Raw genomic sequence first — 13915 nt, 5'->3', positions numbered from 1 at the left:
CCTTGCATTATGAGCCTTAATATCTCATATTTCGCACCTCTGGTAATGTGGCCTAAACATTCCAGCTTTCTTGTTTTGATGTGCTTTATGACCTCGCAATCCTTTTGTAGCCTTTTTAACACTTCTGCATTGGTAACTCGTTGGGTCCATGGTATTTTCAAAATCCTTCTATAGCACCACATCTCAAATGATTCCAACTTCTTTATATTATCCACTTTTAGTGTCCAGCTTTCCATTCCATACAACAAAGTCGAGAACACGTAGCATATCAAGGCTCTTATCATCAGATCCAGAGGAAGGTCTCGATTGACAAACATTGTTTTCATTTTTATAAATGCTTGTCTTGCAATTTCAGTGCGTGTCCTTATTTCTCTACCTTGGTCATTGTTTTCACTTACCCAGGTTCATGGTAATTTATCTTCTTTTTTCCTCTTGCATGTTCCATATCTTCTTTTGACCGTAAATTCGTGAATTCAAAAGTAAAAAAATATTTTACGACCGGCTGTTAAAACCTTTTAGTAAGAATAGAACATGCAGGAGTCGATTCAACTAGTTTGTTTTGTACTAACTGATCGGCGCCAGAAATAAATTTTTCTTATAATAGATATGGAAGTATTAACTCATAATGTTTGTTATAAAGCTTCACTAAATTAACTGACAACTAGAGTTTGGCGATTCAAATATTGTATAAATAATATATACAAGAAATACAGGTGTGAAAAATAATCGAGGTAATACAATTTGAGATATTTATGAGATTAAACACGTTTAAAAAGACAGTTATGTCATCGAATGCCATAGTTTGTGGACTAGTGCGCATTTCGATGCGCATCGCCCCGCCTCGAATTTTCCCATTGGCTCTTGACCTGGAAATCCCTATTTATCGCTCGAACGGCACATATAAATATTGGCGATTTTCCGGTCAGCCAGGTCAGTCCCTCACGGGCCCTCCGGGAGCTTAGTGCTCTTGGGGCGCTGCTTCCTGCTGTTCCAATTATACTCTGATGCTTTATTTCGACTTGGTGTACCTTTGTCATGTAAGAAATATCTTGTCTTTTTCAAGACAAACCATCAGAAGATAAATATTTACAAGTCCATACCCAGTAAATGGACTTGGGTAGAGGAGCTCTTGACTGCGATATTCGAAGCCCTCTACAGAGCACCCGGAGATAACAGAAGGTGTATAGACCCGTATTTGTTCCCCCGAGGTGACAGTTAACGAAACCTTGACCTTTTTGACCTCGACATTTATCGAACTAAAATTATTTGCGGCCTTTTTTTGACTGGCCACTAGTCCATATTCTCCTGTTCTTAAATGTATGTAAACATGTGAGTTTGATTAACTACGTTACATCACGTGAACCTAGTGATCTTGCAGTGGGATCTTAGACTATTAGATTAAGATAAAAAACATCTAATAAAAGTGAATAGGGAAGAGAAATTTCTAATAGAAATCGTATATAAAGTTTATTTTCTTAAATGAATAATTTTTCTACAGAAATATTTAAACGTGTTCTTATAACAAACTTTTATTTATCACTCCACCAAATCTCTAACATCTTCACATATATCGAATCTTAAATCACAACTTTTCAGATTGCCTTTGTCCAGATTGCTTAATCTACCATATACATATTCCAAACTTTACAAAAAATCTTTCAAAGAAGTGCCGGACTCTTAAGAATGATGGATCGACCTAATCTGATGTTTTCATTCTGGTCGTGTATCACTTTCACAAAAAGGGACCAATATTTAGTTTTATGTATCGTTATGTTGAGCAAATATTGGTCTTGTCTGTGGGAAATCGGTAACTTCCGGTTGTTGTTTAGAAAATAACATATTTTTGTACAAAAATAACAAAAGTAGTTGATTATAATAGTAATTACCAATATTGAATAAAAAAATAATTTGTTATGCAATTTTTTTTGGTTTTTATCTTATTGCGGAGTTTTTCTTAGGCCATCAATTGTGTTTTTTGTCGGTATAATATCTGTTGTTACCGCTTTTACTAAATGTCTGTACGTTTTTTTTATACATTAGTCTGTTTGATTACGGATTGATGACGGACTACTCGTTCAGGTGTACCTGAAATAGGGGAGAACGGGGCTTGTTATTTGGCTACGTGATCCTAAAGAGCGGCTGCTACTTTATAGAGACTCTCAGTTATGCCAGTGCAACAGGGCGAAGTGCACTTGTTCGATTAAAAATACATTAAGATAAAGTAACTTTTAACATTCACAGTATGATTGTAATATCTGTATTGGTAATCTGAAAATGAAAATGATATTACATATTTTTAATTTTGAACTATTTAATATACTAGACAATTATTAGAACTGTTTATTTATTTACACTTTAGCTTAAAAATTAGAAACAATTTTAAAAATACGACTGGGGCTAGTCACCGCAATATTTCGGGGCATGTTGGCGCATACAGCAACATTGTATTTTGTATACTTTATGTTCCGGAAAGAAGTTTAAGAAGATTTTTCCTAAAAGTAAGTCAACATGACTTGGGGTCTGCTGAGATGCCAAGAACCCATTATAAGTTATTCTAAACCACAGCAAGTAAAAAATCTCTTTTTGTATAAGTATACATCTTAATTTTCACGTGGATTAATTCATTTCGGGTGTTCACTGACATACAAGAAATCCTGCTAGCCTCTTATCTTCTTATTGCTGGCAAAGACTGGTTCACTTGTTTTACGAAATGACACAGAACATTATCGATACGAAAACCAGAAGCCACAAGTTTGGTAAGAGCTATAAGTTTGAATAAAATTAATATCAACAATTTTTTTTGAAACCTGAGCACCGTTTCAAATCGTCTCAAATTTAATTTCAACAATACATAATATCGATGAAACTGGAATTACTACAGTTCAAAAACCGGATAGAATTGCAGCCAGAAGAGGATTTAAATAAATTGGACGAATTATCTCCCAAGAAAGAGGCTCAACTTTGGCCGTTGCAGTTTTAGCTTTAGGAAAAAGCATACCTCCATATTTAATATTTCCTAAATTTCATTTTAATTTTAAATGCAAATCCTTCGGGGTGAATAGCAGCAGCACATTTTTTAGAATAGCGTAAACATTTTGTTAAGCATGTTAAGTGTTCCCAGAAAAAATTTGTTCTGCTATTGCTAGATAACCATGACTCTCACTTGTCCATTGATGCTTTAGATTTCCTAAAACAATATGTCGTGACAGTATTGTCTTTTTCTCAATACTGTTCACATAAATTGCAGCCATTGGAGAGGTCGGTTTACGGACCTCTCAAAATATATGTCAACTCGGCCTGTGATTCCTGGATTACAAATCCGTCCAAAAGGCAATATAGACAGATACTCTTCTCAAAGAAGCTCTTAGATAAGAGCAATTCGAGAAGATTCCATCAAGAAAAAAATTATTTCAAGCAAACAAAAGCAAACAAGTTCCAAAAAAAAGTCTTAGCTTACAAATATCATCAAATGTCTGCTGATTCTACAAACAACGAAGACTTTTCTTGCCTTTTCCGTTTTGACCCCTTTAAAAACAGTTACCCTGGTGTAAACTTGATCCAGCGTGTTACGTGTCATCAATACAACAGAATGCGCTGAGTAAGTTAACAGTGATTTTTCATGTATTCTTTGTTTAAATAAGGACGATATTTAGGAATAGATAATGATAAATAACTTGGTGTTTATTAAATAATATCTTCTTTTTGTATTTTTTATTAAAAAATAAAAATAGTTTAAAATTAGTCTATTAAATTAATAAAAAGAGTTTGCGGCAACGTGTTCCGACCCTGCGGCAACCTGCCCCGAAACGAGGTGGCACTGTGACACTCCAGCCTCCGTCAGGTCAGACAGGACTTGTCCTATTCGAACTCTGAAGGTCCGGTTGCTCGAGTACGAAGATATTTGTCTCATCATTGTCCCATTTTATGCATAGCATCTCATTTTGTAAATTAGCCCTTTATGCCAGACTCTATCAAAAGCTTTGCTTGCATCCAGGAAGGCTGCCCCTGTGTATTGTTTGTCATTTAATCCAGCTGCTATGTACTCTATTAGTCTGAGTACTTGTAGTTTGCTGAAGGGTTCTGACCAGAAATCAAACTGCGCCTCTGGTATTATTCCTAGCCTATCTATTTCTGTTTGGAGTCTGCCGAGGATGACTATCTCTACGATCTTGCTGATGGCTGGAAGTAAGCTTATCGGTCTGTAGTTTTGCGGGAACGTGCTGTTCTTTTCTGGCTTTAGTATCATAATGGCTTGGATAACATCGCATTGACTATGTTTGTTAGAAATACTATGGCTCTCGCCGATAAGTGTGTCAGAGCCCTATTTCTAATCTGGTCTGGTCCAGGTGCTTTCCTTGGCGAATTGTTTTTGATTAGTTCATATATCTCCTCCGATGATGTTGGAGGGATGATTTCATTTGGTCTATATCTTCATCTGGGTTTAATATCCTATCTGAGAGTAGGACTACGTTTTATACCGTGTCTTTCGTTATATATAACTATTGCTATTTCATTTGTGTGTTTTAGATTATCTATTTCTACGAAGTATACAATATGATGTTTGGACGTTTACAAAGGAAAATATGGAAAAAATAGTAAAGACCCAAAGAGCCATGGAAAGGCAAATGCTGAACATCAGGCTATCAGATAAGAAAAGAAATACTTGAATCCGCAACAAAACAAAAGTGACCGATATATTAACGCAGATAGCAAAACTTAAGTGGAAGTTTGCTGGACATACCATAAGACAGAATTACGACAGATGGAATAAGATGATTAAACACTGGAGACCATATAGTTACAAACGAAAAAGAGGAAGGCCACAAATGAGATGGTCAGATGACTTGAAGAAACACGCAGGCCCGAAGTGGATACAAACTGCCTACAATAGAGAGATGTGGAAGAAGGAAGAGGAGGCCTATGTCCAAAATTGGACAGCAAGGGCTGTATACATAGATAGAGATCGCTCGTACATGTTTCTCCCGATAGAAAATTTATATATGATTCTAAAACAACTTAAAAAAAATTTGGTACAATAAGTACGGCTACAACCGCTAAAGTATTAACTGTCAGCAAAATAAAGTTTGGTTACGCATTACTTGATCCTTGTAAAGTTTGAAACAAAACGAACGACTAGTCGACATCTTCAACTAGACCACTCAAAGTAGAGGAATTCATTCAATGATCTATTCAGATAACTTGTTCAATTGAACATCCACAAAAAACCATTTACGGTTTTTTGTTATCGTTCGTCAGAAAAACGGGAAAATACAAGTAAAGACATCCATTTGTTTGTTTGTTTATGTTTTTCCTTAATGTGTATACCTAATCTCCCTGTAGGTCAAGAAATGAAGCAATAAAAAGCTCTAAATCTAACAATTTTCCTCAGCAATATGAATTAATCTTCTTATTTAAGAATCAAATAAGAAAAAAACGTTATCACTAATAAGACATAAAATATAATTCAAACAAATTAAACAAGTTTTGATCAAACACCAACAAAAAACAAAAAAAATCTGAGTGTCCGGTTAATTTTGCACCCCAGTGTTGTATTTTTACTTAATGTATTGTGTCTGTAACCCAACGATATATTTTTCATAAAAAATCCTTGTGTTGGATCCTTGTCTATAATTTTAAATTATAATTTTATATTATAATATAATATATAAATAACACGCCTTGAAGGCAAGTTCGTTTTTTATTGGTTTACCGTTTTATCAAATAATATTTCAGCTTTACTCACACACCTACAAAAAACAATACATTCAGCAGCTATTCGTTAGTCATAACACAGTCGTACCCAAGATTATTTATTCACCAATAAAAATGTAAGAACTTAAAACTAGTTTTAATGACAAGGTGAGTAAAAAACTTGCCCCAAATTTATTTCACTAATAGCAAGTTTTGGGTGTTATCGATTTATATTTATTGGTTTTGATTTGGACGAATCACATTGGCTTATTTTGAAATAACTTTCTTTTTAATAGGAAATTAGAAATTTTTGTCAATTTGGAGGGCTACTGTTATATGAAAATAAAACAAAACAATGTGATGTTTGTTGAAGTAGTTATGTTAAGAAAATATTTAAATTTTTACAAATGCGTCACACGTAACTACGAGTATGTGTTTTTTAAGTAAGTACCGTTTTGGAATTAAAAAAAGACGTGCAAAGATATGGCAATAATTTTATTTTTACATGAAAGCCTGTACCTTAATCTACTTTTCTACATAATTTCCGTGAATATTGAGGCACTTGTCATAACGTGGCACCAGTTTTTGAATACCCTCCTGATAAAATTCTGCCGCCTGACTTGTTAACCACTGCATCACAAATGTTTTGACTTCGTTATCGTCTTGAAGACGCTGACCGCCCAGGTGTTTCTTCAAGTGCTGGAACAAATGGTAGTCGCTGGGCGCCAGATCACGGCTGTATGGAGGATGATCTAGAGTTTCCCATTTAAACGATTTGATGAGATCTTTGGTCTGATTAGCCACATGTGGACGGGCATTGTCATGCAGCAAAACGATACCCTTACTCAACTTGCCACGTCTTTTGTTCTGGATTGCACGACGCAGATTTTTCGATGTCTCACAATAAGACGCTGTATTGATTGTTTCATTACGAGGCAGAAACTCCACTAGCAATACTCCTTTTCTGTCCCAAAAAACTGTGCACATGATTTTCCGGGCAGAAATTGTTTGCTTAAACTTCACTCTTTTGGGTGATGATGAATGTCCCCATTCCATGGATTGTTGTTTCGATTCTGGTGTGACGTAGGCCACCCACGTTTCGTCACCAGTAACAATTTGGTCTAAAAAATCTTCACCTTCACTGTGGTACCGCTCAAGGAAAGTCAATGCACTGCCAAAACGTTGGGTTTTGTGCAAATCCGTCAACATTTTTGGAACCCAACGTGAACACAATTTCCGGTAATTCAAGTTCTCGGTAACCATGCGATACAAAACACTACGAGAATACTGAGGAAAGCAGTCGGACAATGATGAAATTGAAAAGCGTCTGTTTTCTCTCACCTTTTCGTCCACTTTCTGCACCAAATTTTCATTAACGACCGAAGGACGCCCACTCCGTTCTTCATCATGCACATTTGTGCGGCCATCTTTAAATGCTCTCACCCATTTCCTTACCATTCCATCACTCATAATGTTTTGTCCGTAAACTTCAACGATCTCACGATGAATATCGATCGGTTTTACGCCTTTAGCACTAAGAAATCGTATAACAGCCCGTACTTCACAATCATACATAAATGCGTCACTCGTACATAACCTAGAGCTAATTACATCTACTGTTGAACTTGTGATTTCTTAAACGTTTTTTTTTATTAAATTGTTTATTTACGATCTACTCGGTACATTCTGAGTATTAAATACATTGTGGTTGATTCACCTTGATTTGCCAGAACCTGATCTTCTGGCCATTGTCGCTTCAGTCTTCTAATTCTTGCTGGAGCATTGACAAGGGCGTTGATTAGTTCATTATCATGGTAAGTTTTTATTTCTGTATTTTGCTACATATTCATTCTTGTATACTATCTTTTATGTACGGTATTCTCAGGTGTATTCTACAGTTTGATTGGATGTATACCAAGGAGCATATTATGCCACAATTCTCAGCATTTTGGACTGATATGTTTGTAAGATGCCGTAAGATGTGTTATGACACATGCACATTGCATGTGCATTTGAAGATTTTGCATATCCCAGAATTCTATGCCGTATGTCTAGATGGGTTTCAGTACCGTTTTATGCACTATCAGCTTGTTCTCTGGTGTTCATTTTGAGTTTTTGCCAATGAGCCAGTTCATTTGTTGGATTTTGATATTTAGGGGAGACGGGTATAAGGACACATTTTTTAGGCAATGTACTCTAGCGGAATGAATCTTCGAAAAAATCTGCGTTTAGAGTTCTGTTGCCTGTGTACATTTGTCTATAAAATTTGATAGTTATTTAGAGTAAAGTAAAAATAGTAACTTGAAAATTTTCAGAAATATGCAATACTGAATTTGTTTCAATGTGTACCACCGGTGGTACAGTTTGAAACACAAGGTAGTTCACAATGAAGCGTGTTAAGAACAATGAATAAATATAAAAAATATTTATTATTTCTTCAAGTTACCAAACAATAAAATTGTTTAACTCCAAACCAAATCTATAATAGCAAGATAGTCGTTTGTTTTCTGTCTATATAGGTGCTGGAAATAACATAACAAAATCAGATTTCAAACCCATATGAATATCAGGAATATCTGAAAAGTTAAATAAATTTTATGAATTTTAACCTTTCGTACTCCTTAAATATAAAATTTAAAATTCATGAAAGTTCACAATTTCCAAAATTTTAGCTACATAATGGATGTTCTTCTCAAATTTCATAACACAAAAGAGTCTTTTAAAATTTCAGTATTTTCAGCAATTGCGTAAGAAGTTCAGTATTTTATTACTGCATCATAGGAGAACTTAATTCATCATCTAAAGAGTCAGCCGGCTTGGTCTTTTTTCTGGGAGGGTCCTTTTGACAGCCTTTTTGGGCTTAAAGCTTCACAAATATTTCGTTTCGCTTTCTTGACTGCTGTTGTTGTGGGGGTTTTCTTAATTTCCTTTTTATAAGAAAGGTGTTTAATTGTTGTTGTACTAGTTAAAATGAGACTTTTCTTTGATTTCTGTCTACGATTTGAATTTTTTCTGTATGCGGCCTTAGGAAAACCCCGTATGTCGAATGAGGTAATAAAAGGACTTTTTGACGTCGAAGGTATTTTAAGAGTTGAGTTCGGTTCAGATTCTTGTGTTGTATTAGATGAAGTAGAAGCTATATTAATTAAAGATGAAGATCCAGATGCATTTTATTCGTGATTCCTAATTCCGGATCACGTAAATATTTTAAAAATATTTTCATTTTATTAAAGTTACATATAGCCCCACCTCTTGTTTCTTCTGATTCTTCACTCAAAAAGTTTTCTGAAAGCCACTTAACATTTTCTTTATTAAATCGATATAATACTTTAAAGTCACGATCACACGTACTTCTTGGTTTATAATATCTTTTTAAACGCAAATTAAACATGAACTTAGCCATAGCTTTGCCACGATGAAACTGAAGTCTGGTAAATATTAGACTCCAAATTTATGGAGTAGATTCTCATCCTAAAGAGCATAAAGATATTTTTATTCGTACCAAAAATGAGAACATTCTCACAACAAACTGTACATAAGAGTACCTACTCAAGCCGGATATCTACTTCTGTTTTTTATTCATACCACATAGAGCATTTATTACAAAATTTGGAGTATAAACTAAATTTTCATTTTTATTCATAATCCCCAATGAATCCCAAATATTGAAGTGTGCCGATACATCGGAAGTTGAATGTCGATATGAAAATATTGATAGAATTTTAAAATTCAACGGTATATTTACTGTATCGATACATCATTACTTTTTATAAAGTTAAGTAGTTTCTGGCTACGTGGGAATGCAGCATAAAACCAAAAAAGACGTTTTCTTACTTATCAGAAATCACTATAATCTTATTTCAATTAACTTATTTAAGATTAATTAAATATTGAGTTAATTTTATAAAAAGATACTTCGTAACTCGAATAAAATAGGTTCCAATAAAACAGGTGGATTCCATTTTACATACATTATCCCACTTAGAAAAACACAGGAATTAAAACAATATACTCTGTCATTTATTTCAGGGAGAATTTTGTTTAGCTCATTAATTAAGTACTTAGTTCTAAATATAAATCATCGACATGGAGAATTTGGTCCAGACCCGCACCAGAGTGTACATCAGTTCGACGATGGACGTAAAATCGAGAGTTCGGAATTGGTGGAAGAAACTGCGGTTGAAAAATGTGTTTCAGCACCTCGGGTTGCTGCTGATCCTGATGGTGTATACGTTGGCAGGAGGACTGGTGAGTGACAATCTATCATAGTTAATATATAATAGCATTAAGTCAATAAATGTGATTTGATTTATTTTTTGGTTGTGAATAATTTGGTATACATTTATATAGTTGTTCTTAAGGGTTACTGTTATTTCTGTATATAAATACATTTATTATCCAGAAAGGTAGACTAGTTTGTAAGGTAGATTTCGTCAAAAAATATACATACAAACAAAAGTAAATAAAAGTACATAGATACAAAAACTGTAAAACAATAATTTAAATTTGTTTTCAGGATATTTCTCTTAGCATACTAGAAGTTAACATTTAACATTTTAGCTATATACTTTTCGTAATCGAGGCGGAGTAATAAAACAAAATTTTAAGGAAATTTACAAAGCGGCTCTCACAAAATATGTATATTACTAGAGTCTGTCGCTAAAAATACTGTGAATTTAAGAATTTTACAAGTACCCACCGGTATTGAGAAAATATAACAATAGCTATACTAGAGCAATGAAATAATGAAGTGACTCATAATCGTGATCTCTTGTTATCATATAATTTAGCTGTCCCTATGAGTTTTACTACCAAGAACCGTATTACTAGCAGGGAATTTATTTTTAATTTACTATATAGCATATTAAACTCATATAATTAAAAGCAATATTTAAAAAAACAACCTTAAATGGAGTATTACAAATGAACATCTAATATATCAATATAACACCTGTACGGTGTTTGTATACTGCTATCTGGTCACAAATGACCAATTATCAGTTATTTTCTGACCTAACTTAATAAACAGCAAATTCTTAAATCTAAGGGCTTACCGTATGGCTTACTCTTATTTTATCTATCAACTAATGCACTACAACTAACATGCAATAACATCATAGCACTATAAACTGCTTTACACTAAACTGTTACACATTTACACTAACTCAAATGGTTTTGTCCTTATGAGTCTTCTCTTTAGTTCAGTGTTGTCAAGAAGCTGGATTGCCTCGACCTTCACATGACTATGCAGCCTCTGCTCGTGACTTGCTGCTGTTCTCTTGATTATTTCGATCACAGTTTCCATACCCAGGTCCTGGTGGAGGTTGCTGTTACGGATATACCAAGGAGCATCCTTAGTACTTTGTTTTGAAATCTCTGGATATGTAGATTACCAGCTTTGGTACAGCCCCAGAGTTGACACCTATATACCCATACTGGCCTCAGTACGTGCTTGTAAATGGATAATTTATTATGAACGGATAATTTTGAATTTTTCCAATCAGCCAATACAATTTCTCATATATAATATCAAGCCCACCCCTTTTCTTTTTGACATGGACTTTTCAGCGCAGCCTCGTGTCTAGGGTGATGCCCAAGTATTTTGCTGATGTTGCATAAGGAACTTGGGTATCATTTATTCTAACTGGGAAATTTTCTATTTTTTTATTTGTACAGTTAATGTTTGCAGATTTAGTTTCACTTAATTTTATTCGCCATTTTCTGGTCCAGGTATGTATTGTACTTACTGATAGTTGCAACTTATCAGGTCGCTCCTTCACCAGTGTCTCCTATCGCTAGTATGGCTGTATCATCCGCGAAGGTGGCAATAGTATTTTGTTCTAGCTCTGAAATGTCACACGTATACAATAGGTACAAGACCGGACCTAATACACTCCCTTGTGGCACGCCAGCTTTGATTTCTGTATGTTTTTAAGATTACTGAATACTGTTTAGGCATTAACGTTCTTAGTTTATAGTTTAAATCCTCATGCCCGGCTTCATCAAACGCCTGTGTTACGTCCAAAAAGATTGTAGAGAAGGTTCTTTTCTTCTAATGTTTTTTCTATTATATTCGTTATTCTGTGAACTTGATCTATAGTGGAATGTTTATTTCTGAAACCAAATTGATAATTTGGTATAAGATTTTTTCTTTTTTTTATTGGTTTTAATCTTTTCAATATAAGTTTTTCAAATAGTTTTCACATCACCGGAAGGAGTGATATTGGTCGATAGGATGTCACTTCATTAGGAAGTTTACCTGGCTTGACGATCATAATGACGTCGGCTGCTTTCCAGAGTGTGGGAACCTATCTTAATCTAAAAGCAGCATTTATTAGGTGTGTCAGCTTAACTATGGCTTTTTTGGTAGATTTATTAATAGTTCTCCTGTTATGAGATCATATCCTGAAGCTGTTTTAGGATTTATATTTTTTTTTCTCTGTTAATACTTCTCTAAATGATTTCAACGTTATTCTCTCTTCGGTTTGGAATGGTTTTTCCTATCGTTGTCGTTGAATTTGAACGTGCTTTCTAAATGATCTGCAAATCGTTCTGCTTTCTGTTCGTTACTTCTAGCCTAGTTGTCATTTTCCATCCTAATAGGAGGAGACTGAATAACTGGTCTCTTCATTCTTTTTGTTGCCTTCCATAACGAATAATCTGTGTTCTAATCAGCTGTTAAATTACTTAAAAAGGAATCAATTGTTGAATTTTTATATTCTGTATCTCCGTTTTTAGTTTTTGTGCAACATTATTTAGACTAGTTTTGTCTCGTGGAGCTCTGTATTGCTGCCATTTTTTCTATTATGAGATTTCTAATTTCTTTTGGATAGTTATTCGCTTTTGTTCTAGTAGTTATTGTGGAAGTATTTTCCCAAGCTACCTGTTGGATATTTTTGATAATTACTTCTAATTCGTCATCAAGTTGCTTAGTGTTTCTCAATGGCACAGCAAGATTAATTTTGTATTCAAGGTTTATTTTGAAGGTCTCCCAGCCAATTTTTTTCTTGGTCAATATTGGATTAAACTCTTTTTTGATCACTGTATCACTCATAGTTAAAATTATCGAATTATCGATTGAGAAAATTTATCTGTGTCTCGTTTCTGAAACACATTTCCCTAAACAGTCATATATAAAATTTAGGGGATATAGCATTCTACTGTACATCCAGATTATGCAGTCATTCGTTTTTGTTCTTTTTTGTTTACTTTCCATGCCTAGTACTTCTTCAGCTGCTTCGTTCATAATGTTTCTGCACCCCTTCCACTCTTTATTTATGTTTTCGTGTTTTATTTTGTTTTCTAATTTGATGTTTATATTTTGTTTATATTCTCTATTTTTATTTGTATTTTCGAGTCCTTCTACATTGTATCGTTTATGTTTAGAACCTCTTTCCATTTTTAAATATTTAAAATTCTTACACCCTACTTTCGACCCAGTACAGTACAGAAGTGATAACTAGCATTATCCATTACTACAATCGAATATTTTAGTAACAGTTCTAACATCCGCTGAAAATATTCTTCAAAAACATTACTGTTTGCAATGCAATATTTTCATGGTAGTTTCCTGTTTTTTTAAGATTAAAATATTAAAGAACTACTTCTAAAAACCCGTTATCATTCCCAATATGATTAAAGTAATTTGACTAGAACTAAAGAGGACACGAAAAGTATGAACTTCCAATTTATAACGTTCTGCACTCTCCAGCGCTTTCTAGAACTCGACGAGCATTATAAATAATAGTGCGGGTCATGATATTTATTAGCATTTTCTATTAATATTTTCATAGTTAATAAATGATAGTACTTAATACCTTCCTAAATCCAGCTCGTTCCCTGGATTGATTGATATTCATGAAATTTTGTCGTTAATTTAGTGGTTAATATTTCACTTTAGGTCTCATTTATCTTTATTTTATGTAAAACTGTAGTTAGGAATTCATTATAGTAAATAATAATATTTTTTCTCCATTTTTTTAGTTATTTGAATGTAAAAGGAATTCTCTGAAACTGTTTTCTTGTACCCTGTTTTAAGTTAAATATTTTTTTATATGGGATTAAACCACAATTGATTGTAGCGAGAATTACATTTTACATTTGTTTTGACGTTTCGATTTTCAATCTGAATATCGTTTTTAGTCAAAAATTTGTTTTAGAAATAAGAATTTATTAGATTTAATCTGCAAACTAATTTTGCATAGGGTGATTTGAAGAGAATTTA

General features: G+C 33.8%; 1 protein-coding gene across 1 annotated transcript in view; it reads left to right on the top strand.

Moving 5' to 3' along the window:
* The window catches only part of LOC140445311 (TWiK family of potassium channels protein 7), a 213027-nt gene that overhangs the window by 44105 nt on the left and 155007 nt on the right, over positions 1 to 13915 (top strand). Inside the window, exon 2 of the mRNA XM_072537280.1 lies at positions 9721 to 9939. Within this exon, the coding sequence (XP_072393381.1) occupies positions 9778 to 9939 (162 nt within the window). The 5' untranslated portion in view covers positions 9721 to 9777. The remainder of the gene's footprint in view (positions 1 to 9720; positions 9940 to 13915) is intronic.

Source organism: Diabrotica undecimpunctata, chromosome 1 (assembly GCF_040954645.1).
Source record: "Diabrotica undecimpunctata isolate CICGRU chromosome 1, icDiaUnde3, whole genome shotgun sequence".
In the NCBI taxonomy this organism is placed as follows: domain Eukaryota; kingdom Metazoa; phylum Arthropoda; class Insecta; order Coleoptera; family Chrysomelidae; genus Diabrotica; species Diabrotica undecimpunctata.
Note: the sequence above shows the minus strand (reverse complement) of the source record. Positions and strands in the feature narration are given on the sequence as shown.